A 26,417-nucleotide genomic window follows, 5' to 3' on the forward strand; every position below is an offset into this window, starting at 1 on the left:
AACTCACAAGGAAAATCATATGTAGTTTTTATTTGTTTGTTTATTTATTTATCGTTTCTGTTATTAGTCTCAAATCTCTCTTCATGTTATTTGGCATGAAATCTCTGCTGCATTTTGATGGTTGTAGCAAGTGGAGGTGGATGTTATGTTAACAGATTTGGTGGTTTGGTGATAGGTTGATTTTGTGTATATATTTCGAGCAAGGTGATTGTATGATGGAAAAAAAAAGCTTTTATTTTCCTTTTCTTAGCTTTACTGGAGACGAATGATGGAACACGGATTATGGATTATTTTCGATTGTCTAATAATGTCGCCCACAATATTTTCGGTCGACTAATTATAGAAGGGAAAAATGAACACTTGATGATGTTCATGCTTCATCCGTTTTGTTTAAGCTGAAATTTTGATCCTTAAGCATTTTTTTTCACCTATGCACAAGTGCGGATAGACTGAAATTATTCAACAAGATGTTCTTGGTATAGGAAACAATCAAATCTCTGGAGAACTATCAAGGACGACGGTTTCAAACCCTTTATTTTTCATTGCAAATCATATTAGGCACTCGATACCCAACAATATAACTGTACACATGAAACCTGCAGATTCATGGGAGGGAAGCTTTCCAGTCCTAGCTTTATTTCTAAGTCCCTCACATGAACCTCAGCAGCATGACAAGCCAAAGAATCAATTGCGATGTTTATTCTGCTGTTCACACTTATTGCAAGCAATTGAATTGCGGGATAACCATTTATCTACGCATGGCACGCCACAAATCGTTTGTCGTTCTGCACATCTAGCACGAATGGCCGGTCGAGACCCTGTGCCATGTGTCCATGTAGAGCCAACCAGCTAGTTGATGGTTTAACAGCAGCTCACAGCGATAGGCTCAGTAGCTTTCCTCAGCCATTCCTTCTCCTGCTCGTTCAGGTATGGTTGCAGAATTTTTCGGCAATCTGCGTGATATGCGTTTACCCATTCAATCTCGGCCGGGGTCAGCAAAGTGGTGTCTATCAGTTTTGTCTGGTATGGAGCCTGCATAACACGAGAAACCGGTCAATACATGAGCAAACAAATGATGCGGGTGCACAACAAGCATTACATGTTAATGAACTACTCCCTATGTCCCTAAATATAAGAGATTTTGGTTGGATGTGACATATCCTAGTACAATGAATATGGACAGGCTTCTAGTCCAGATTCGTTATACTAGGATGTGTCACATCCAACCAAAATCCCTTATATTTAGGGCCGGAGGGAGTAGTGAACTGGTGAGCATCATTTTGTACGTGGAGATCCAGTCGAACTGGTAACAAGGCTGACCTAAAAATGTTCATAAAGGTGTAAACAAAGCAACAAGTTACTAACAAAAACACAATACGTTATCAACCAGAATATCTTGTCAAATTGATGAAGACTGTATTTACGAAATACTGAAACTTGGAGAAACACTACAGTTACCAAAGAGAGTTAACAATTTAATAAAATGGAGATTGAAGAAACAATACTTACCCATGTTATATGTTCAAATGCCAAATAACCCTTATCTCCGAAATTATATTTAGTATTAGCCTCTTTAACTATCAGAACATTCTCCAATCTTATACCAAAGCTTCCATCTTCATAGTAACCAGGTTCTGCAAGAAAAGATTGTGCAATTTGAACTTTACATCGATCATTGCAGCAAGACGGACTACCATTGAAGTACCAACTCGTCCTACTATAACAAACAGTGGTTCGGTTAGGAAATACTGACCGTCTGTTACAGTCATCGATGCTTGTAGTGGTATATTTCTAGCAGAAGGTCTGAAGCTAATTAGATGAGGACCTAGATTAAGAGCACAAACAATATGGATTAAACATTTCAAAGGTAGAACTACAATCAGATAATTTACTGTCATAGAAGAGGATGAACCAGTAACTATCTGACCTTCATGAACATTCAAATAAGACCCAATTCCATGGCCTGTGCCATGCCGATAGTCCAGACCGCTTCTCCAAAGTGGTGTTCGTGCGAGAATATCAAGAGCATGCCCTGTAAAGGTTTACATAGCGTATACCATCACAATCCATAATAAATTGTCATGTCTTTTGTTGAAATCTAACTTGCAAACTAAGTATAACACAATGAACGTGTCAGAACTCAGAACATGGTAGTATAAATCTTGCAAGTTTCTGATCTTTTTTTCAAATTTAGAGAGGTTGTCTATCACATTAAATAACATTAGTGACTAGTGGAACCTTCTTACAGTTTCCAAATGTTAAAGATTGGACATTATCTTTGAGACTGAGGCTTTAAGAAAACATGATATCGCATGTTTATATGTTAATGCGCTCAAATAAAGAACAAATGATTGTAACTCGTACACTATTAGGTGATGTTAAATCCCCGTGGTAAATCTGGCATCCATTTTATCATTAGGGTAACACATGATCAATATTAAATCTCCTGAGTTCATATAGATAGAAGTATGAAAGCTCAAAACACTCACCTGTCGTTCCATTGGGAAATACAGCACTGTCTAGTGCAATATGGCCTTTCAAAACCTATTTCCAATGTTCAATATCACTTGCATTAGAAATAGATCAAATAGTAGAAAAAAAAGTCAAAATTACATGGACCATATTTAGCTACAAACTATTAGATTCAAGCATTTAAGATGCTGTTTATTTCTACAAAGGAAATCAAGTAACAAGCCTGTAAAGAAAAACTCGACCAGCCACCTTTGGCATAATATTCAACAACGGAATTTGCAGTTCCACTAAGTAGGGACAAATGAGGAAACCAATAGCATTTCAAAGTGTCAGGAAACAAACTTTCAATATGTTGCATGTCAGTCACTAAGTTTTTCAATTCATGATAAATAATACTACGATTAAATATAGATGAGTTGACAGTTATGTAGCTAGTAAAACACATGTCCCATTGGTCAAGGTAGCAATGAAGCAAGGTTACGCCGGTAAGGTTCCAGCTCAGGTTAACTGATTATTGGACACTCATAATATGCTAGCAAGGTGCAGTTACACTGGTAAAGTTTCAGTTCTGGTCAATTGATTATTGGACACTCATATTATGCTAGCAAAGTGTAGCACCCTAGAACTTAGAAAACACAATGCAAATTCAAGCAAATCAAATATGTGAAAGAAAAACATCAAAGTGATGCTTCAACAAATGATTTATTCAGTAACTTCTAGCCTTCTAGGATGTCAACACAATTATGGTTCTTAATCCCAAATAGAACTTAGTATGTAACACTGTGACATGTCATTCGTTCTAAATAAAAGAAAATTTTAGCAAGTGGTGAAATAAAACTTACAGCTGTGTAGCATGACTTCTCATGCTCAGAGGGTTTCCCAAAATGTACAGTTCTTGTAATGTCTGTAGTACCATCAAGATACTGCAAGCATACCACCATAGAAAGAATTAGGCCCTAGTAAATCTTTTATCACAAAATTTTAGTTTGGACTGAAATGTACTCAACCTGAGCCCCAGAGTCACAGAGATATATTTTATCAGCATCAAGTTCAGCACATGAACTTGCTTCAGGTGAATAGTGAATCACTGCTGCATTTGGTCCCACGGATGAAATCGTAGGGAAACTCAGACCTTTGAAGTGCTGCAGAAATATTACCATAGTCAAAAGATGCAGTACAACAAGAGACCATGAACTGCAAAAATGCCCTCAAGCAAAGGTTTTCTAGTTTCTATATATATCTAGCAAAAACCTAAGAAAAGATATTCCACGAAAACAAGTCCTATTGTTATTACTTTGACATAAACACACAGTAAGCAGAGAAAGAGGGAACTATTGAAGACCCTCAATGTCCTGAATTAAGAGCTCAGAGTGAACGCAGTACTGTGTGTTTACCTACATCAAAGTATAATGTCATCCAGAGAGTAATCTTTTATTAAAAAAAAATCATGCTTAACGATACACTCCAAAGAACAGTAAAAACTTCTTCTCAAAAATTGCACAAGAAATATTTAGTTAATATTTTTTTTTCTTTCATGGTATAGTAGCTCTAACGGATACAGATGGGCATTAGTTATATTAGTTCTAAAGGTGCAATGGATATTAGTGGTCGCTACAACAAAGTTATAGGTAATTATGAGGAACTTGTTTATTTTAACATGCTTACTGGATTTTGACTCTAAAAGTGGTAATGACAGTAACTCTATGTTTATTATGGCAGTTATAAATGATTTCTATAGTAACATAGTACATTTGAGCTTGAAAAAAGAGTGACGGTTAGCAGCATACCTCTTTAGATGCACGGAAACCTTCAAGTTTATCACTCACAGAAACCTCAGTAAGTTTTACTTCCCTACAGGAGTGAACAAAAATATTAACAACCAAATGCACACCATTGTTCATAAATAATAATTGATTGCTACTCCGTATAATGCATAGACCAAATGATGTGTACGGAAATGGTAATATTCTTTACAAAAATCAGGCTAATGCAGAAGATGCAGAAGTGTGTTTAGCGTAAGCATGAGGTGCTGAGATGCAGAAGTGAACCATACTCCCTACAATCATAAATATATGTCGTCTGACTCTTTTGTCTACGGAGTGTGCCTTTGAACATGATTTCTCTATTTATGACAAGTTCATAAAAATCTAATAAGTTTATGATAATATGAAAAACACATTTCAAGGCAATATCTATGCATGCCATTTTTATGTTTTCAAACTTAGTATTTTAAAATTTATTGATGGTCAAAGTTTCAAAAGTTTGACCGGAAAAAAAGTCAAATGATATATTTGTGGATAGAGGGAGTATGTTGCCAAAAGAACCATACGGACAATCTCAGAGCATACTCACATATGCTGCTTTTTCTGTGATCCCTTGGCCTCACTAAAGTAACCAGAAGCTCCATAGTTCTCTTGCATCTGTCATTAAAACAAGATCATCAGAGCAAGTAGAAAATAATTAGGACTACAGCACAATTAAATAAAATTGCAGGTGCAAATCAAACTGCCATATCCACAAACAATAGCATAGGAACAATACTTGCTTAAAGTCCAGCTAATAGCCACATGAGAAACAAATTTACACTGACCTGATTGTCAAGCCAAGCCAGGTATTGCACAACAGCAGCACCATCTCGAATATGTGCCTTCCTCAAACCATCCAGCTCCACGGGATTCTGTACCATCATTACAAGAAATTTAAAACATAGGTATACGGATTAATAAATGATGAAACTTGCAATGGCATATAGCATATTTCAAACCATCCAGCTCTACAGGATTTTATCGATCATTAGAAGAAACACAAAATATAGTCATGCATAGATTAAAAAATGGTAAAACTTTTAATATCAAAGCCAATTTTACATAGATAAAAAAACTAAAATAAATAGCATGAAACAAAAGGAATACTTGAACAAAATACACTTCTGGTGTAAAATGTTATATTTCCATTCTTCTGAATACTTGAACAAAATACACTTCTGGTGTAAAATGTTATATTTCCATTCTTCTGGTGTAAAGATGATGCACTTCTAAACTGGCCTAACGTGAAACACTTCCTTCATATGAAGATGTTTGTTTATACTGTGAAACTTGTAAAATGTGACAGGATCTTTGTTTCTCTTGGCACACAACTTCAATTTAACTACTGCAATATTCCATTAAACTGATACCAGTTGAACTAGAGCAGTTATGCATGTGTTTGCCTACCAAAAAAATTGGGTATCCCCAATATATATATGGCTATATCTTGATTTGTAATACAAATTTTGGCTGCAAAAGAGTACTTTTTTTTTCATTTCCTCCAAAGGACCTACCACAGTATAGGCTGAGGGGCGCAATCTCTCACCAAATCATTCTGTGAGCAAATTATTGCTAAAGGCTGGTGGAGCCAGATAGTACATGTACCAAACATACCCTATGCAGCTTGATGTTAAGTTATACTGATCTTTTTCTTTCATTTCCATCTCCCAACTCCCTAATTGGGACCTAGCCAGGAACCAAAATCTCTTGTAATTGATGAGTTCATATATATAACTCAGGCTAAGAACTTCCATTACCATATTGTTGTTTTACTAGCTGGTTCCAAGCATTATCTAAAATGGCTGGTTCCAAGCTGCTTGAAATGCATAAACCCTCTCAACACTACTAGAGTGAGCATACATTAAAGACATGCTTTTGGTCTATTGGAAAAGCTGCAGGTGTGGTATGAATTTTTTTTTTTAAAAAAAAAAAGAAGAAAAAAATATTTACCTTCACAGCCTTTGGAAGAGCAATAGGTGATTGCAGCATCAGAACTTGATCTTGATCCAGTTTTGAGTACAGTGCAAGACAGCATGAATTTGAATCAATCCAAACTTTTGAATTCTCATTCATATCATTTTCCCCATACGAGCTACCATTAACTGCAGAACCTTTTAGCTGTCCAGATGCAAGCAAGCTTGCATCTGATTGAACCATATTATAGTCTTTGATATCGATACCATTATCAGTCATGTAGTTCTGGACCTGACCAAATAATAGAAGTCACAGTTCACTACATGCCCTTCAAAGTCATCACTACGATCCTATGAACAACATAATGGAATAATTGGAGAGAATATGTTCATTGGATTTACTGACCTCAACAGATACTTTTCTCTTATCCACATAAAAGAAAGCACTGTGCAAGGTTACAATAGAATAAGAATGGACCACTGGGCTGTAGTGCACATCATCTCCTCTAATATTGTACAACCAAGCAACCTAAATAAGAACAAAGAAAGAGAATAATTAAAACTGGCAAAGTTGACAAAACTTCTAGAAATCAAAACAGGCAACTGAATATATTGTACCGAATAAGAAACCAAGAAACAAATTAGTGTAAGAGTACCTCATCAAGTGCAGCAATTATAATGCCCCTAGCCTTTTCATGTAGAAATTTTTCTCTTAATTCCTTAAGTTTTTCGGTAACAGTACGGCCAGCATACTCTACAGGTTGCACAAATACAGGTAGAGCCTCGGCCGAAGGACGATCCTTCCATATTTCATCTATCAAGTCAGAAGAAAGCTGAAACAGTGTCTGGTGCTTCTTTGAAAATGCATGCTCGTATCTCTGGGCAGTGTCAACAGAGATGCACCATGGATTAATTCCAACAACAGCTTCATCTGACAGGTTCTGATTGCACAAAAACAAACAAGCCACAAAAGTTAGTCAGAAACAACATTGTTCAGAATAAAATAGAAAACTAAACATGAGTAGTGCTATGCAATGTGGATCAACAAATAACTAAACCCATTCTCTCTAATCATTGAAGAATTGGCATAGTTAATAATTTTTTTCACTAGCAAAATAAAAACCTCAAGTTGGTCTTTAAATTTCTGCTTGCATTTGGTAAGATCAAAACAAATCAATGTGCCAAAATTTTTGACAGTTCTGATAATTTTGGAAGGAATTCCCATATGCCAAACCGACTAGTAGTATCATGCAGTTACTTGAATCTATACAGCAGCCACGAAGAAAGATAGTAGACTTGGGGTATTACCCAAACAACTGGATATGGTTATCTTAGAATAAAATGGAAAGAATGACATTTGGGAGATAAAATTTGCTAAAGTTAACAGGAATAAAACCACTTTTCAAATCATTTCCATGGACCAGTTTGTGAAGCAATATTTTTATGTTAGACTCAGGAAATTAAAATCATGAACATGGTCAAGAACATATGTGAACACTTACATCAGCTATCCAAACTTCAACCGGGGGATCTTCTCCCATTCGCATCAATTTCCAGCGATCACTGAGTTGCTGCTCTGCCTGCAAGAAGTAACGCCCATCCGTCCACAATAGCGCCTCCTTCATAGTTATAAGCGCCAAACCTGTATAGCAACAGAAAGATAGTTCTATCTGAGAAACTAATGCAAATATGATTACCACAATTGGGAGAAAACAAAAGAAATCAACTCCCTCTATAACTATCATTTAGAGAGGTAGTCCTCTCTTTTCTTAGCCTATTTATTTATCTATTTAACGTAGTGTGGTAAAAGTGACTCCGTACAGCCATGTAACCGACCGACTATGCATATGCACCAACCTACAATTAGGCAATTAGCCTTCACAGCAGTGAATAGGCTTTGTCCTCTCATCACTGTATATCACTAATCTCTCCTGTTGATTTCCAATCAACTTATGTTTGGTATTCAGGAAGCTAAGTTACATATTTGATAAGAGAATACTTCAAATATAAGTATTTCAGCAATAAATTTATAAACAATCTGAAACTAGATAGCAATCAAACATGCTCAAATCTTTGCATTTTAAAAATTAAACAAGTTCATATTAATGCGAATACCAAATTATCCATATAATTCCAACTAATCATATGTACCTTCAATTAGTCACTAGTCGGTACCTTGTACATCCGACTTATACAACACTGATTTAATGACCATATATGGCAAGTAGTAATCTATCTGCAGTAATAATGCCATGTTGTATCACGTAATTTAATAATAACTACGTCGACGCAGCCACATTCCACCCACTTCTAACTAAAGCTCATACTGAAACATGAAACCGATACACGACTTTGGCAAGCATAGCATAAACATGTCGACCATTCCAACGGCCCACCTCTGCCACACGCACCCATCCAATTGTACCATCTGTACCCATTGCGATGCATATGCCCAAACAATAACCTAACCAAATCTCGTGAAACCCAGTACTGTTCTAAGGCAATTTATGTGAGCTAGGACAATCATGCGAGCTCGCAACGGACTCATCGGCTGGGAAACAAGAGGCGGAATGGATTGAGGAAGGAAGCAAACATACCGGCGCTCCCGGTGAACCCGGAGACGAACTGCCGCCGCTTGTCCCGCTCCGACACGTACTCGCTCTGCACAGCACAGCACAGCACAGACCACACCAAATCCTCAATCAACAACATCACCACGACCAACAAACCAAACAGGAGGAGGGATCGCAGAATCCAGCACCCCCACCGATCTAGTCCGCCGCGGAGGAGGGGGCGGCGGCGGAACTGACCTGGTGGGCGTCTTCGGAGGGGACGACGAGCGCGTGGAGCGGCGGGGAGTGCGCCGCCATGAGCGCGCGCAGCTCGTCCAGGAGAGCGTCTCTCGCCGCCGCCGCCATTGCGCTCCGCTTCCTCAGTTCCCTTCCACTCGCAACCTCTGCTCGCTTCCTCCTCCGCCTAATCGCTGGATTTTTTTTTCTCTCTTTTTTGGAAGTAGGTTGGCTTTTCTGTTACGAAAGAAAAGCTAGCGATGATATATCGAATGGCTATTTATCAGTCGAATGATTTTTTAGGCCAAAATCATGCAGATTACTGACCTTGGGATTTGCTTCGCGATTCGTGCTCCGGCGACCTTAGCTCTTCTCCTCCAGCTCCGGCGACACCTTCTCCAACTCCGGCGACCCCGACGAAAGCAATGGAGTTAGGGTTTAGGGTCCCGGGTTGGGATGGGGGTGGGAGGGGGTGGGGGGAGGGGGAAGAGTGGGGGATCGCCGGGCTTAGAGGGATGGCGGTGGGAGGCGGCGGCCCGGCGGTGGGCGGTGGACAAGGGCGGGCGGCGAGGCGCCGGCGGCGGCGCCGAAGCCGCGGGGATGGAGGAGGGCGGTGGGCCGGTGTCGGCGGCGGGGGCAAACGGCGGATCCGGCGGTTCGTGGTTAGGAGGCGGCGGGTAGTGGTGGCGGATCCGGCGGCGGGGAGCCGCCGGAGACGGGGAAGACGGCGGGGCGGGGGAACTCGCGCCGTCCGTTGGGAAGGGAGGAAGAGGGGGTAGGGGAGGAGGCCGGCCGGGGGGAGGGGAGGGGTGGAGGGGGGCTCGCCGGCGCCGTTGACCCCTTCCGGCCAGCCGGCGAGTCCGGGCGGCGGCGCGTGGGGCGGCGGCGGAGGCAGCGCACGCGCAAGAGAAGGCGGCGGCGGCCTGGAATGACGAGGGGGAGGGAGAGGGGTTAGGGTTAGAATTGCCAGCACGAATCTTAAAGCGATCCAATGGTCTAGAATTCGCATGATTTTTGAGGTGTTTTTCTGTCAAATGCCATGTGAGGTGTTACATTGATTTGGTACTTTTGGTTGCTAGAAAAAGTATCAAATGATATAGAGAAATATAATAGCTCATAACAAATTATTATTCAAGAATAATCTGAAGAAAGGGAGATAAAAAAAAGATAAAACTGGTTTGATTTCCACCTTTACACGGTGCGAGTCAACATGGACTCTGAAGATATGGGTTGGCTAGATCTATGGGGTGGCTCAGCAGCACGATCGACGACCGTAGCACGGTAGGTAGCAGCCGCGTTTGGCCGTCTGCTTCCCTTCCGTGATAGTGGTGACCATGACTCCGCACTATTATTATTTCAATATTTCTTATTTTTAATTCTGGTCTTCGTCTTTCTAGTGATGAATGGAAAGTCACGAATCTTTTAATTAGTTAAGATTAAGATATAGAATTAGGCCTAGGGGTGAAAAGTTTTGGCGTGTCACATCGGATATATAGGCACATATTTAAAATATTAAACGTAGTCTAATAACAAAACTAATTACAGATTCCGCCTGTAAACTACGAGATGAATTTATTAAGCCTAAGTAATCCATCATTAGCAAATGTTTACTGTAGCACCACATTGTCAAATCATGGCGCAATTAGGCTTAAAAGATCCGTCTCGCAATTTACACGCAATCAATGTAATTAGTTTTTTTATGTTTAATACTATATACATCTGTCCAAACATTCGATGTGATAGGGTGAAATGTTTTTGCGTGGGAACTAATCAGGGCCTTAAATTTCTTTTCTTCGGCCGAGGGACCTAGAACATACCTTTTCCCGGCCTGGCCGATCGGCCCACGGCCTCTTATGCGCACGTGCGGGCCCTCCCCCCTCCCCGGGCCGCAACCTGGGCCTGGGCCAGGGAAACCGCCCCGCGAGCGCCTCCACTTGGATCGGTTTCGGTCCAGCCAGTGCTGGTCGTCCGATCTTAGGGTGCCGACGTCGGAGGGACAAAACCCCATCCCTCCCGGCCGTCAGCGAAAACCCTAGTTTTCTCCTCCTCTCCCTCTCGCCGGAGCTGGAGCGGACGGCGAAAAGCGGCGGCGCCGGCGCATGCCCCCTCGTCGGTGCGCGCACTCGCCTGAGGGTGAGTGCACCACCGTCAAGCGGCCTTGCCCCGACGATCCTCCCCGCCGTCTCCCCATTGTCTTCCGCATGGCGTCGGCGACGGCTTTCAGCGGTGGACTTCCCCGGCGCGTCGGCAACGACCGGCGGCAGCGGTTGACTACCTGCGCTTGTCGGCAACGACAGGCGGCGGCGGTTGGCTACCCGCGCGAGTCGGCGACGATGGGCGGTGGCGGAGAACTTTCCGCGCGGTGTCGGCGACGATCAGCGGTGAGGTATTTCGTTCCTTTTTTTTTTCAATTTTTGGAGCTTTTCTTCGGGGCTCCGAGACCCCTTTCTTTTTCCTTAATATTTGGGTGATTTTTCCTTAATATTTGGGTGACAATCAGAAAGTTACTAACCGTTTAATTAGTTAAGATTTGCCTTAGGATGCACTTGTACGGACGAAAAATCATGCGGATGGACAAAATGGACTATGACGAAAGGAAACTTATGAACACGAAAACCTACAACTATACTTATATTAGGACGTTATATTAGGACGGAGGTAGCAAGATATTAGACATTGGAAACCCAATATTCTCTGATGGGAAAGAAATAAAGTAGCAATCTCTAATAGAAAAAAATAAAACAGTACATAAGCTGTGGCTAGTAAACAGTTGGAATAGTAGTAGCAAACAATAACAGTGCAGCACGTGCACGTCTCCTCACTCCTCCCATGCGTCAATGGTCCATAGACCATGTCTATGAATTCACGAACTCTTGCATCGTTCTTATCTACCCAGTCAATAGTCATATAGGAGTAGGAGTATATCCGTTCCTCATATAGGGAGGGAGAGACAGACATGATGAACGGAAGGGGAGGCTACGCCGGTAAGGCCTCAAGGGGGCGTCGGGTCAGCGCCTCAGCGGACGGCAGGCGGTGGTGCCAACGGAGGGCACGACGCGGAGAATTCTGGTCCAAGTCAACGTAGAGGCCGTGGAGATTCCATGGCCGACGACGTAGCCGAGCAGATGAGAGATGGCATGAAGAGGTAGCAGTCGTCGTCGGTGAGGACTTTGGGGACGGCGGCGGCTGCGGCCTGTAGATCCAACCATCGACATGGTGGATGTAGGTGCCATGTTGCTCTTGGTGGCAAGACGGCGGCAGCCCATGGATCCGGTCGTCGGCCAGTGATGCGGAGGAAGGAGGAGTCAGGGGCTCGATCAATCTCTTTGGCATTTGTTTCTCTCCTCAATCTGTGATGTGTTTGCTTGTGTTTTTGCTTGGTGAAGTCATGATTTGTTCAGAGGTTGGATGTTTTGGAGATAATTTTAGGATTTGTTTGTATGCATGCGGTTTTTTTTGGGATTTTTGATGTCGGATGAGGTGTAGCGCGAGGGAAGCTCGATCCAGTTTGGCATAGCCCTCGTCCAACGATACGATGGACGCGGAGAGGAGGTGCGGACAATGAACGGAAATCTTAATCGGACTCAAGCGGTGAGAAGCTGCACGCTGTAGATGACGGCATTTTGATTTTTCTTTTGGCTGTGATTACGCGCGCGCAGAGACATAAGGCATCGCTCTCGGTCGGATTTACGGACGATAAAATTGTTGTGACGATAGAAAAATTACTAATCTTTTAATTAGTTAAGATTAAAATAAACCTCCACACGAGTAGGTTTCGGCCCGGCCCGCGATGCGATCGCGGGCAGACAATATACGTGTTCAGCCCAACTAGAGAAACTAGCTGCAGACAGGCGGCAGCGTGGGAGCGAGGAAAAAGTTCACTTGAGGTACCTCGACTTTCAAAATTATCCCTAAAACGGAATACCATAAATAAAGCATTCCTAATACTGCAAAACTTGGGTCATATTAGGTCCCAAGACAGTATTGCTCCCGGGCTTATGTGGCAGTTGAGTCAACATGGGACTCACATGTTAGCACCTTAATCTTTTTCCACCTATGGGCTGGAAAGAACAGTGGCGCTGTGGCGGTCGTTGGGCGGCGGTGGCGGGTAGAAATTTGACGACCATAAACAAAAAAGCAGTAGCGCAATGCTCACTTGTCTCGCGCGACCGGACAAAGCAGTACTAGCTCACCTCTACCTCCCCACCCCTGCCCCCGTGTGCCATTGCGCCAATCCACGCATGGTCACGCCCACACGTGCGACTCCCTGGATTCGCGCCGCGGCTGTACAAAGCGCAAGCTCGTGTGGGGGTCGAGACGACAAGGAGTCAACCCCGCAGCTAGCCAGGCCCCAATGCCCGGTGACAAGCGGAGCTGGAGGCAACCGAGCGGTTCTTCATGCGCTAGAACTCCACCTCCCGCCTCTATTTCCATGGCGACAGACGAGCCGATGCTGCAAGCGACCGCACCATTGACGACTTACATTGCCTCGCGCCACCATTGCCCGCAACCATCGGGAGCTCATGCTGATTATCATCCGGGTCGTCGGCGAGGAGTGTGCCTTGAGTGGAAAGCCCTGGTGGCCAAGATCCGCCGTTGGATCCACGCAGCCCGCGCCGCCATTCACGGCGTCTTCGCCACCAAGCACCGCTTCTTCTTCATCATCTTCCACAACCTCTGCTTCCTCATCAAGCCCGTCCTCCTCACCAGCCCCAAGCTCCAAATATAAACTACAACGGAAGCGAAATCGTTGGATATGCACTTAACTCAAATTAGCGATCTAGATTGTATTTTTGAAAATAGTGACATACTTCCTTTGTCCCAAAAAAAGACAAACCCTGGGTTTCCGTGTCCAACGTTTGACCGTCCGTCTTATTTAAAATTATGAAAAAAATTAAAAAGACAAGTCACGCATAAAGTATTAATCATGTTTATCATCTAACAACAATGAAAATACTAATTATAAAAAAAATTTATATAAGACAGACAGTCAAACGTTGGACACGGGAATCCAGAGTTTGCCTCTTTTTTTTTTTTTTGGGAACGGAGGGAGTACTCCACTATACATTTTACTTGAAAGAAAAATAAAAAATAAAAACATCAACAGGACCACATGTTAGTGGGTGATCGGTTAGAAAAAAAGAAGCAAATATGTGAGTGAGACCCACATGCCATCACTCCCCTTCTCTCCCTCCCTCTTCTCTTCCCGATCTGTTCTCCATGGTAGGGAGCTCGTGGGCGCTGCGAGACCTCTGCAGCAAGACGCCTACTCAAGTAGGGATACAATTTAGACAAACACACAAGGTGTATAATAGACTTTCCCCTTTTGTTACCGGCGTCGCTCAGTTTCAAAGCCGTGAGGCAGGGTTGATGTGAGATACAATTTTAAACAACAGCTTATCACCAGACATGGCCGCTTATTATTACACTGCAATTACTCGCCGCTCGATACATCACGATACAAATGCCCACAAGGCATTCAAGCAACGTCTGGAGAACCGTACAAACACAACTAGTGTTTAGTTCAGCGTAAAGTTTGAATTTTAGTTGGAATTGAAGATGATGTGACTGAGAAGTTGTATGTGTATGACAAGTTGATGTGATGGAAAAGGACTGAAGTTTGGATTCAAACACAGCCCATATTCATGGTAGGGACTAGGTAAGCGGCCAGTCCTCTAGTCCTATTTCTACTTCCATATCTTCGCATTCAACCCAAGGCAAAGCATGGCATGTCAGAAACCATCTGCACTTCTGCACATCTAGCACGAATGGCTGCAACTGGTTGAGACCCTGTGCCATGTGCTCATGTAGTCGATGGCTTAACAGCTCACAGTAATAGGCTCAGTAGCTTTCCTCAGCCATTCCTTCTCCTGCTCATTCAGGTAAGGCTGCAAAATCCTTCGGCAATCTGAGTGATACGTGTTTACCCATTCAATCTCGGCAGGGGCCAGCAAAGTGGCGTCAATCAGCTTTGTCTGGTACGGAGCCTGCATAATAACGCAAGAAATCCATCAATACATGGGCAAACAAATGATGCATGACAAGCATTACATGTTAATGAACTGTAGTATATTGAACTGGTGAGCAGCAGTTCGTATGTGGAGATTGTGATATGCCAATAGAACTGAGTATATTCTGCACGACGAGTAGAACAATAACATGAGCACCACTTTAAGGAGATTTAAGGAGAAGCTGCTTCTGTTATGAAAAGTAAAGATTATTTAGAAAGCAATAAAAAATATGATGGAGATTCCTCGCCAGGACTCGCTCCAAGGCCTAGTTCTTTTCTTCAACTTCAAACTTTAACTTTTTGTTTTTCGTTAGCACGCTTTTCAAACTGTTGAATGATGTGTTTTTCAAAAAATATTTATACAGATGTTGTTTGAAAAATTCAAATAAATCTATTTTTCAAGTTTATAATTAATAATACTTAATTAATTACGTGCTAATGAGCTTTCTCGTTTCGCGTCTGCTGGAGATCTCTCCAACTTGAGAGAAAGAACTCAGCCAAGAATTAGTTGATATAATGATCCTCATGCATCATATCCTAGTTTACATAATGCAAATATTCAAAAAAAAAAAAAACTGGCAACAAGGTTGACATAAAAATGGTCATATAAGTATAAAAAAAGCAACGAGCTAACGATAGTACAACATATTAGTATCAATGGATATCTCTTGTGAATTGAAGATACTCCCTTTGTATTTTAATGTATGACGCAGTTGACTTTTTAACCAACGTTTGACCATTCGTCTTATTCAATTTTTTTATGCAAATACAAAAATGCTTATGTCATACTTAAAGAACATTTGGTGATAAATCAAATCACAATAAAATAAATAATAATTACATAAATTTTTTGAATAAAACGAAAGGTCAAATGTTTGTTAAAAAGTCAACGGCGTCATACATTAAAATACGGAGGGAGTAGTATTTTACAAAACACAGAGACTTGAAACACCTCTATAAACGCATCAACTTCTGGTTACAAGATATAGTCCAAAATGAATGAAACAAAGAGAAGAACAGTTACCAAAGTGAGAGTTAATAATTTAGAGATTGAACAATCAATGCTTACCCATGTTATATGTTCAAATGCCAAATAACCCTTATCTCCAAAATTAAATTTAGTATTGGCATCTTGAACTATCAGAACATTCTCCAACCTTATACCAAAGCTTCCATCTTGATAGTAACCAGGTTCTGCAAATATTATGCAAGTTGAACTTTTTACACTGATCATTGCACCAAGATAATTAGCATTGAATGGTCGACTACAAAGTAGTTTCATATTAAACTGTTGGACAGTCCTATTGAAATAAATAGTGATCCAGTTAGGATATGCACTGACCATCTGTTACAGTCATCGATGCTTGTAGTGGTACATTTCTAGCAGAAGGTCTGAAGCTAATTTGATGAGGACCTGGATTAAAAGCACAAACAGTATAAATTAAACATTTAAAGTACCCATATAATCCGATTATTTACTGCCATCGAAGAGAATGAACCAGTATCTGACCTTCATGAACAGTCAAATAAGATCCAACCCCATGGCCTGTGCCGTGCCGATAATCAAGACCACTTTTCCAAAGTGGTGTCCGTGCGAGAATATCAAGAGCATGCCCTGTTGAGGTTTAAGTAAAGCATTACATCACAATTTATAATAGAATTTCATGGCTTCTTTTGAAATATAATTTGCCAAAACTAAGTATAAACACAGTGAACATTCATTGGTTTCAGAACATGGTAGTATAAAAGTCATCAGATACAACTTTCTGTCATCCATTTTTCCTTCCCAAATTTATTGCTAGGGAATTTTAGCGAAATTGTATATCACTAAATGACATTAGTGACTAGTGCAATCTTCTTATAGTTTTCAAAGGTTAAAGAAACGTTGAAAATGACCTTCGAGGCAATGAGACTTTGAGAAAACATGATGTCACATGTTTTTAAGCTTATGCACTCAAATGAAGAACAGATGATTGTATCAACTCATACACTATCAGGTGATGTTAGAAACCCCGTGGTACACCTGGAGACCATTTTATCATTAGGGTACGACATGATCAATGTCAAACTCTAGAGTTCATATGTATGGAAGTATGAATTATGAAAGTTCAAAATACTCACCTGTGGTTCCATTAGGAAATACAGCAGTGTCTAGTGCAATGTGGCCTTTCAACACCTATTTCCAATGTTCGATATCACTTGCATTAGAAATTGAATAAATAGTAGAAAAAGAAGAGTCAAAAGTCAAAACTACAAGGACAATGTTTAGATACAAACTATTATAGAATCAAGCATTTAATTGTGCTTATTTCTACAAAGGAAATCAAGTAACAAGCCAGTAAAAAAAACTCAACCTGCCATTTTTACAGATTATTCAAGAACAGAATTTTCAGATCCACTAAGTAGGGACAAGTAATGCAATTCCGGAAATGAGGGAATCAATAGCATTTCAACATGACTTTCAACACGTTGCATGTCAGTTACTAAGTCCTAAATTCATGGGAAATAATACTAGAATTGTTAAATAAATACAGGGGAGCTAGCAGTTAAGTATCTATTTCTTGTATGCTGGTCAAGTTTAGTGTGTTTAGTAAAATACATGTTCCATTGGTCAAACTATTAATGGAGAAAGGTTATACGGGTAATGTTCCATTCAAGTCAATTGATTATTGGTCACTCGTATACTAGATAGATGCTAGCAAGGTGCACTTACGTGGGTAAGGTTACATTTCAAGTCAATTGATTATTGGACACTCATATACTAGATGCTAGCAAGGTGCAACATCCTAGAGCTTAGAAACACGCAGAAAATAATGCATATTCAAGCAAAGCAAAACATGTGAAAGAAAAACAAGAATCAAAATGATGCTTGAACAAATGACTTATTCAGTAACTTCTAGGATGACACCACAAGTATGGTCCTTAATTCCAAATAGAACTTAGTATGTGACATACGATTAGTTCTAAATAAAAGAAAATTTTAGCAAGTGGTGAAACAGAACTTACAGCTGTGTAGCATGACTTTTCATGCTCAGATGGTTTGCCAAAATGTACAGTTCTTGTGATGTCTGTAGTACCATCAAGATACTGCAAGCATACTACCATAGAAAGAGTAAGATTATAGCAGGTCATCTAACATAAAATTTGAGTTTGGACTGAAATGTATTCAACCTGAGCCCCAGTGTCAAACAGATATATTTTATCAGTATCAAGTTCAGCACATGAACTTGCTTCAGGTGAATAGTGAAGTATTGTTGCATTTGGTCCCACGGCTGAAATCATAGGAAAACTCGGACCTTTAAAGTACTGCAGAAATATGTTACTGGTTATTCCAAAGTTGTGGCATAACAGGAGACTATAGTTATGAACTGCAAAATGACCTCAAGCAATGCTTTGTAGTAGTTTCTATATTCATCTAACAACCAAAGAAAAAATGTTCCACTAAAACACGTCTTATTGTTGTTACTTTGATGCAAACACACAGTAAGCAGAGAAAGAGGGAACTATTGGAGACCCTCAATGTCCTTAATGAAGAGCTCAGATTGAACATACAATCAGCAGTGTAAAATTGTCCTTAGTTTTGCTCTGTTTTATGCAAAAGATTCTACGTTCACTCTGAGCTCTCCACTAAGGAGATTGAGGGCCTCTGACGGTTCCCTCTATCTCCACTTACTGTGTGTTTACGTCAAAGTAACAACCAGGGTTTACAAATGCGATGGGGGGCTCGAAAACTACTCCCCAGCTATAAGGTCGATAATCATGATAACTGATATACTCCAAAGAACAGTGTGCATTGCTCTCAGTGATTGCACAAGAAAAATAAAATAGTTAATAATACATTTTTCAATGTACAGATAGTTCTTAACGGATACAAGTGAAACCACATTGGCCTTGGCTATAATATTAGTTCCAAACTTGCAATGGATATTAGGGCTTGCTAAAACTAAGTCACAGGTAACTATTTCCTCCGTTTCACAATGTAAATCATTTTAGCATTTTTCACATTCATATTGATGTTAATGAATCTAGACATATATATGAAACGGAGGGAGTAACTATCAGGAACTTGTTTTATATTTTAACAGTTTTCACAAAACCAAAGTGTACTTGCTGATTTTTTAATTTCAAAAATCGAGGCTAATGACAGTAACTACAGCTGTTTACAGGAGCTATAAAAGATCCATAGTAATGTAGTACACTTAAGCTTGAAAGAAGAGTGATGTTTTAGCAGCATACCTCTTTAGCGGCACGGAAACCTTCAAGTTTATCACTCACAGAAACCTCAGTAAGTTTTACTTCCCTACAGGAGTGAAACAAAAATATTATTAACACAAATGCACACTACTGTTCATATATAATAAAGCAAATAACAATTGATTGCCATTATGCATGTATTAAACAATATATGATTAAAATGGTATGATTCTTTATAGAGTAAATTGCATCAGTGGTACATGAACTTGTAAGGTAGGTGAAATAGTGCATGAACTTGTAAACGTTTGTTTTGGTGCACAAACTTGTTTAGTGTGTGTGGACCAAGGCCAAAATCGCATGGCAGGGTTTATCTTGCTGATTTTGTTGTTGATTTGAACGCTATGTAAATATGTATCTCAGAAGGATATCACGTAGCTAGACAAAGATCTGTTCAGCAAAACATACACTAAAGCATATAATTGCATAAAGAATGAAATAAAAAACCGAGTAATAATGCAAAGGGTAGAAACAAGAAAGAAAGAAAAAGTAGAAACCAAGTTTACAAATATAGAATTTCTACCATACATGCACACACTTATCGTACAAATTTATGATGTTCAACTTAGAAAAATTGGCCTGCTCATGGCATTTGGCATTGGTTCGCACACACCAGACAAGTTAATGCACCAAAACGAGCGTTTTATAAGTTCATGCACTAAATTGCACCAACCTGACAAGTTCGTGTATCACTGATGCAATTTACTCTTCTTTATATTCCCTCTTATCACAAAAGATAACAACTTCTCCACCTACATTCTCTTATTAACCAATCACAATTTTCCACATTTTAATTTCTCCACCTATTTCCTCTTCTAAACCAATCAACCTTTCTCAATTTATTTTCACCTACTTTCTTAATACCTATGTGCAACCCCAAAAACTTCTTATATTTCAGGATGAAGGTAATATATAACAAAAAGAATAGGCTAAGAACAAAAATAATCATGGAGCATTGAAATTTCAAGGAATTTGCCAAATGTAAAAGTGCTCACAAGTTTGACAGAGTACATTTGCTACAACAACATTAACCATTGGAAAATACACAAAAGGGCAGAGAATGCAAGTAGATGATGTACACATCCACATGGGAAATAGATGAGCAGCATAAATGAGAAAATTGGATACATGATAATTCCAGAAGATAGGTAAAAACAAAAAATGAACATGTAAACCTTGGTCTATAATTTGAATGCAGAACATGGCTTTTGCTGAAAGTGTTTAGCTTAAGCATGCAGTGCTGAGATGCAGCCGTGTAAAAATGAAGGAACTACATTTTAAATATGATCCAAAAGGAAAACATCTATACCTAATACCCATATACAAATGGATGTTTTCATAAGGAAGCCATCGAAGGCTTCCCACAAATTGAGATTTGGCCGTAGAAGGATCGATTGTATCCGAGGAACAGGGGGGTAAAAAAAGTAATAAGAGAAACACACAGACCAATCAATCGTATCAGTCTTATTGAAGAATTTGGTAACAATGTATTTAAAAAACTGTCTCAAGTTCGTAATCAAGTGGGGTTGCAGTATTGCACATGAAGTTCAAGAATTTTATCCCAACCTCCTCCAAAGAAAAACTCAAATGGATGATTATTGAAAGAACTGTCTCAAGCTCGCAACCAAGTCAAGTTGCAAGTATTGCACATGAAGTTCAAGAAAATTTTATCCCAGCCTCTTAAAAAAAAAACTCAAGACAACGATGTCATGAGGGCAAGAAACCGCTGTTTATCCTATAAATGATTTAGACAGTTCTGACAGCCCAAACCTAATCTAAAAAGAGATGTTGGCCATCTTTTGATAATGCATTATTCCAAATTTTTTATAGGTAAACAAAAGATCATATGTTCCATATGATACCGAAAGAACATAAATACAACACTACTACTCACACATGCTCCTTTTTCTGTGATCCCTTGGCCCCACTAAAGTAACCAGACGCTCCATAGTTCTCTTGCATCTGTCAATAGGACAACGAGCATGAGAGCAAGTAGAAAATAACTAGAAAGATTGCAGCAGCATTAAAGAACATTGCAGGTACAAATCAAATTGTCATATCCTCAAATATGAGCATAAGAAAAGTCCAAGGCTAACAGGCTACACAAGAAATACATTTACACCAACCTGATTGTCAAGCCAAGCCAGGTATTGCACAACAGCCACACCATCTCGAATATGTGCCTTCCTCAAACCATCCAGCTCTACGGGATTCTATACCATCATTACAAGAAATTAAAATACAGGCATAGATTAATAATGATAAAACTTTCGATGGCATATAGCTGATTTTCAAACCATCCAGCTCTATCGGATTTTACATCATCATTAGAAATCAAAAATACAGGCATACAGATTAATAAATGATAAAAACTTGTAATGGCATATAGCTGATTTTCCATAGATAAAAAGAACTAAAAATAATAGCAGGAAACAAAAGGAATACTTGAACAGAATACACTTCTAGTGTAAAGTGTTATATTCCCATTCTTCTCTCTACTATTCTAAAAGGGGAGTTGTCCGTCCGCTCCCGCCACCCCACCATTACCTCCTCCTATGCCCTCCTATGCCCTACAAAACCCAAAAAAGTACCCCACCATAACCCCAACATATATATGGTTATATCTTGATTTGTAATACAAATTTTGGCTGACCAAGAGTATTTTGTCATTCCCAGAACAGCACAGCATAGGTCCTACTACGGTAGCCAAGCTGAGGGGTGACAGTCTCTCACAAAACTATTTTGCGAGCAAATTCTAGCTAAGGCTGGTGGAGCTAGATAGCACAAAACTATGTGGCTTGACGTTAAATTGTCAATGATTCTTGTCCTTCATTTCTATCTCCAACTCCCCTAATTTCAACCTAACCAGGAGGCAAAAGCTCTTGGTAATTGATTGAGCTCATATATACAACTCAGGCTACAAACTTCAATTATCAGGTTGTTGTTTTACTAGCAAGTTCCAAGATGCTTGAAACGCATATACCCTCTTAACAATACTAGAGTAAGTATAAATTAAAACACATGGTTTTAGATCCCGTTCTTTTCTGCTTATTAATCGGATTATTGTCACAGATTATTTGCTCCATGCTTCTAAAAATACAATTCTCAAAAAAAAAATCTTCTACTGTATTACTTAGACAACTTATTCTAAGCTATTTGTTAGGTTTATAACGTGTAATATTTTTTTCCCATAATCAAGTAAATACATCAGTTTTCATCCACGAATAGTATATTGGAAAAGCTGCCGACATGATCTGTTAAATACTAGCATAAAAGAGGGACAACGGAAGCAAAATTTACCTTCACAGCCTTTGAAAGAGCAACAGGTGATTGCAGTATAAGAACTTGATCTTCATCCAGTTTTGAGTAGAGTGCAAGGCAGCACGAATTATCAATCAAAATTTTTGAATTATCATTCATACCATTTCCCTCATGTGAGCTACCATTAACTGCAGAGCCTTTTAGCTGTCCAGATGCAAGCAAGCTTACATCTGATTGAACCATATTATAGTCTCTGATATCAATACCATTCTCAGACATGTAGCTCTGGACCTTGACTAAATAAGAGTCACAGTTCACTACATGCCCTTCAAAATCATGACTACGATTCTATGAAAGACATAATGGTATAATTGAAGAAAATATGTTCAGTGGATTAACTGACCTCAACAGATACTTTTCTGTTATCCACATAAAAGAAAGCACTGTGCAGGGTTACAATAGAATACGAATGGACCACTGGGCTGTAGTGCACATCATTTCCTCTAATATTGTACAACCAAGCAACCTAAATAAGAATAACAAAAGGAGAATAATTAAAACTGGCAAAGTTAACAAAATTTCAAGAAATCAAAACATACACAATTGGATATATTGTACTGAATAAGAAACCAAGAAACAAATAAGTTTAATAGCACCTCATCAAGGGCAGCAATTATAATGCCCCTAGCCTTTTCATGTAGTAATTTTTTTCTTAACTCCTTAAGTTTTCCAGTAACACTACACCCAGCAAACTCGACAGGGTGCACTACAGGCTGAGTATTAGCCAGAGGACGATCCTTCCATACTTCATCTACCAAGTCAGAAGAAAGTTGAAACAGTGTCTGGTGCTTCTTTGAAAATGCATGCTCATATCTTTGGGCAGTGTCAACAGAGATGCACCATGGATTAATTCCAATGACGGCTTCATCTGATAGGTTCTGATTGCACAATAACAAACAAATTAGTCAGAAACAATACTATTTCAGAACAAAATAACATGGTCATCATGAGTAGTGTTACAATGCAAAAAAAAATAACTAAACTCATTCTCTCTAGTCATAGAATAATTGGTATGATTGTTCATAGTTTTTTCCATAGCAAAACAGAAACCTCGTGCAGGTCTTTAAATTTCTGATTGCATTTCATAAGATCAAAATAAATTATTGTCCAAAATTCTGATAATTCTGGCAGTTTTGGACAGAATTCCCGTATACCAAACCAACTATCACTGGTTACTTGAATCTACTCTGGCAGCCAGGAAGAAAGATATATTATTAATGTATTTATCATTCCATAACTGGCATAATTGTGCATAGGTTTTCTCCATATAATAAAATAAACATTTTCTCCATATAACAAAACAAACATCTCACCAATTTTGTCTTTCAATTCTGTTCACATTTGCTAAGATCACAATAATTTAATGTGTCCAAAACTCTGATATTTCTGACAAATTTTGAAAGGAAGTCCCATGTATCAAACCGGCTATCATGTGATTACTTGAATCTACCAGAGCAGCCAGGTAGAAAGATAGTAGGCTTGAGGTATTACCAACACAACTGAATATGGTTATCTAAAAACAAAGCTATAAAGACCGCATTTAGGAGAGAAACTTGCTAAAGTTAACAAGAATAAAACCATTTTTGGGATTTTACAACACAAAAACTGTGGCAGATTTCAAAAACCAAGGATGAAAACTTTGACCTGGCTGTTGAAAAAAAAAGAGATAGGAAGGATATAACTAAATTATATTAACTTCCACGTACAAGTTGTGTGAACCTACATTTTTTATGTTAGACTGAGAAAATTAATTAATTTCGTGAACATGCTCAAGAACAGATGTTCAAGACTTACATCAGCAATCCAAACTTCAACTGGTGGATCTTCTCCCATGCACATCAATTCCCAGTGATCACTGAGCTGCTTCTCTGCCTGCAAAAAGTAACGCCCATCCGTCCACAGTAGCGCCTCCTTCATAGTGATAAGAGCCAAACCTGTATAGAACCCAATATACACATGAACTGAGAAAGTACTGCATCTATGATAACCAGAAAACAAAAGAAATCGACAAGTAGTTCATTATGTTACATCCATCCTAGTAGAAAACAGAAATGAGTTAAGTTCTTCCCAGTACAAAACTACTTTGAGGTACCACCCCAAATTGTAAAAGTTGTCTCCCCAATGGGCAATGGCATAAAGAGCCACACGAAACTTTTGTGCCTTATGTCTATAGGCAGTGAAGTAGTGAACAAAACTATAAAAAATTTACCATCACATGATTATACTTGATTAAAGCACCCATTGATTGCACAAGTTTGGATGGAGTGGCACTTGACATTACAAAGACGCTTGATGTGTGGCCCATGTTTGCATTTTCTTTTCTGGGCTGCCTAGCACGTCACAACAAAAGTAACAAACCACGCTAAGTGTTAAGCAAACCTATGAGAAAAATAGCCAATCGTTGCGGTCATGCCATGCCACGCAGAAGATCTAAATACTTAACCATTTCAACAATCCACTTCTGCCACTTCTATCACACTATTACAGAATGTAATGCGGTTGCCGAAACAGTAACCTAACCAAATCGTGCAAACCCAGTACAGATCCAAGGCAAGTTATCCTGAACTCATCGCAGCCCAACTCATCGGCTGGTGAACTAGCACAGAATGAGCTCACAAGTCATAAGGGACGGATGGATTGAGGTTGAGGAAGCAACATACCAGCGCTGCGGGCGATCCCGGTGAACCCGGAGATGAACTGCAGCCGCTTGTCCCGCTCCGCCACATACTCGCTCTGCACCCACAAATCGCGCCAATCCTCAATCACCAGCACGAACCAACAAAACCAACAGGAGGAGAGATAGCTGAAAACGCAAAATCCAACAAAAAAAATGGAGCTCGGTCGGATCGGATCTAATCCCGACCCGACCGATCAATCGCCTCCCCCCATTCCGCGGACGAGGCGGCGCCAAGAGCAGACCTGGTGGGCGTCGTCGGATGGGACGACGAGCGCGTGGAGCGGCGGGGAGTGGGCCGCCATGAGCGCGCGCAGCTCGTCCAGGAGAGCATTCCTCCCCGCCGCCGCCGACATTGCCCCTCCGCTTCGACTTCCTCCGAATCGGTGGAATTTTTCTCTCTTTTTTCTTTTCTCCGACGAAGTAATGGTCCGTGTTTACGGTTGCGGTGTTACCTCAGGCGGTCAGGCCGAAGAGAAAAATCGGAGGAAACGAACGTCCCATCCATTTTTCTTTTTTTAAAAAAGAAACAAGACAAAATGTGACGTTGGTGCGTATATTTTATCTTATCTTATCTTATCTTAACTAATTAAAAATTGGTAACTTTCAGTTCGTCACCTTTTGCCTGTGTTTTTGTCCGTCAACACGCTAATTTGGTTGAATCCGACTCCACTTTGTCGGAGAGATAAAAAGTGTTTGCCAGAGAAATAAACTCGAGTGTTTGCCAGAGAAATAAACACGAGCTTGAGCTCGATACATGAGCGATTTCCACGGGATTTCCTTCAGTTTCTTGAGGGGAAAGATAGAGTATGAGTTCTGGCTCGGCTGGAGCTTGAAGAAGCTACTGTAGCAACAGGGAGATAAATTAGACTTCTGCTAGGACTTCTTTTCTTAGGGTCGATTGAAAGGACACAAACTGGACTTTGAAAGGAAACAAGCTATAAACAGAGAAGAGACAGAAGGGAGGAAATCTGAACTTTTTCATATTTGGCCCAACCTGAAGGAGAGGATTTTGATTCCTTTTTTCAATTAAATAATTGCTAAAATGATCTTTTGTTTATGTTGTATTCATGTTTGCACACCCCAGCTATATACCATGTGTGTTGGCAGGAAGAGAACAGTTCGGTTTCCTGGCCGGTATGAGATCATGATTTGGATTAACTAATTATAAAGATAGAGCTT

The 26,417-nt window shown here is 40.0% G+C and overlaps 2 protein-coding genes across 2 annotated transcripts; both read right to left on the bottom strand.

Annotated features, from left to right (window-relative positions):
• Positions 1–513: 513 nt before the first annotated feature.
• LOC4350665 (aminopeptidase P1) lies at positions 514–9,372 on the bottom strand. Its single transcript, XM_015761505.3, has 17 exons — positions 9,307–9,372; positions 9,001–9,216; positions 8,788–8,851; positions 7,693–7,832; positions 6,847–7,131; positions 6,597–6,719; positions 6,228–6,482; positions 5,063–5,149; positions 4,825–4,892; positions 4,260–4,323; positions 3,480–3,614; positions 3,315–3,395; positions 2,490–2,544; positions 1,928–2,032; positions 1,754–1,825; positions 1,510–1,634; positions 514–1,032 (listed from the first exon to the last, which is right to left on the bottom strand). The coding sequence occupies exons 2-17, from the start codon at positions 9,106–9,108 to the stop codon at positions 862–864; spliced, it is 1,938 nt and encodes a 645-aa protein (XP_015616991.1). The 5' UTR covers positions 9,109–9,216; positions 9,307–9,372; the 3' UTR covers positions 514–861.
• Positions 9,373–14,286: 4,914 nt separating this feature from the next.
• LOC4350667 (aminopeptidase P1) lies at positions 14,287–25,685 on the bottom strand. Its single transcript, XM_015761503.3, has 16 exons — positions 25,481–25,685; positions 25,222–25,294; positions 24,356–24,495; positions 23,158–23,439; positions 22,905–23,027; positions 22,541–22,792; positions 21,367–21,453; positions 21,135–21,202; positions 19,226–19,289; positions 18,161–18,295; positions 17,996–18,076; positions 17,111–17,165; positions 16,500–16,604; positions 16,332–16,403; positions 16,059–16,183; positions 14,287–14,966 (listed from the first exon to the last, which is right to left on the bottom strand). The coding sequence occupies exons 1-16, from the start codon at positions 25,589–25,591 to the stop codon at positions 14,799–14,801; spliced, it is 1,941 nt and encodes a 646-aa protein (XP_015616989.1). The 5' UTR covers positions 25,592–25,685; the 3' UTR covers positions 14,287–14,798.
• Between the last annotated feature and the right edge of the window lie 732 nt (positions 25,686–26,417).

Source organism: Oryza sativa, chromosome 11 (genome assembly GCF_034140825.1).
Source record: "Oryza sativa Japonica Group chromosome 11, ASM3414082v1".
NCBI classification, from domain to species: Eukaryota; Viridiplantae; Streptophyta; class Magnoliopsida; order Poales; family Poaceae; genus Oryza; species Oryza sativa.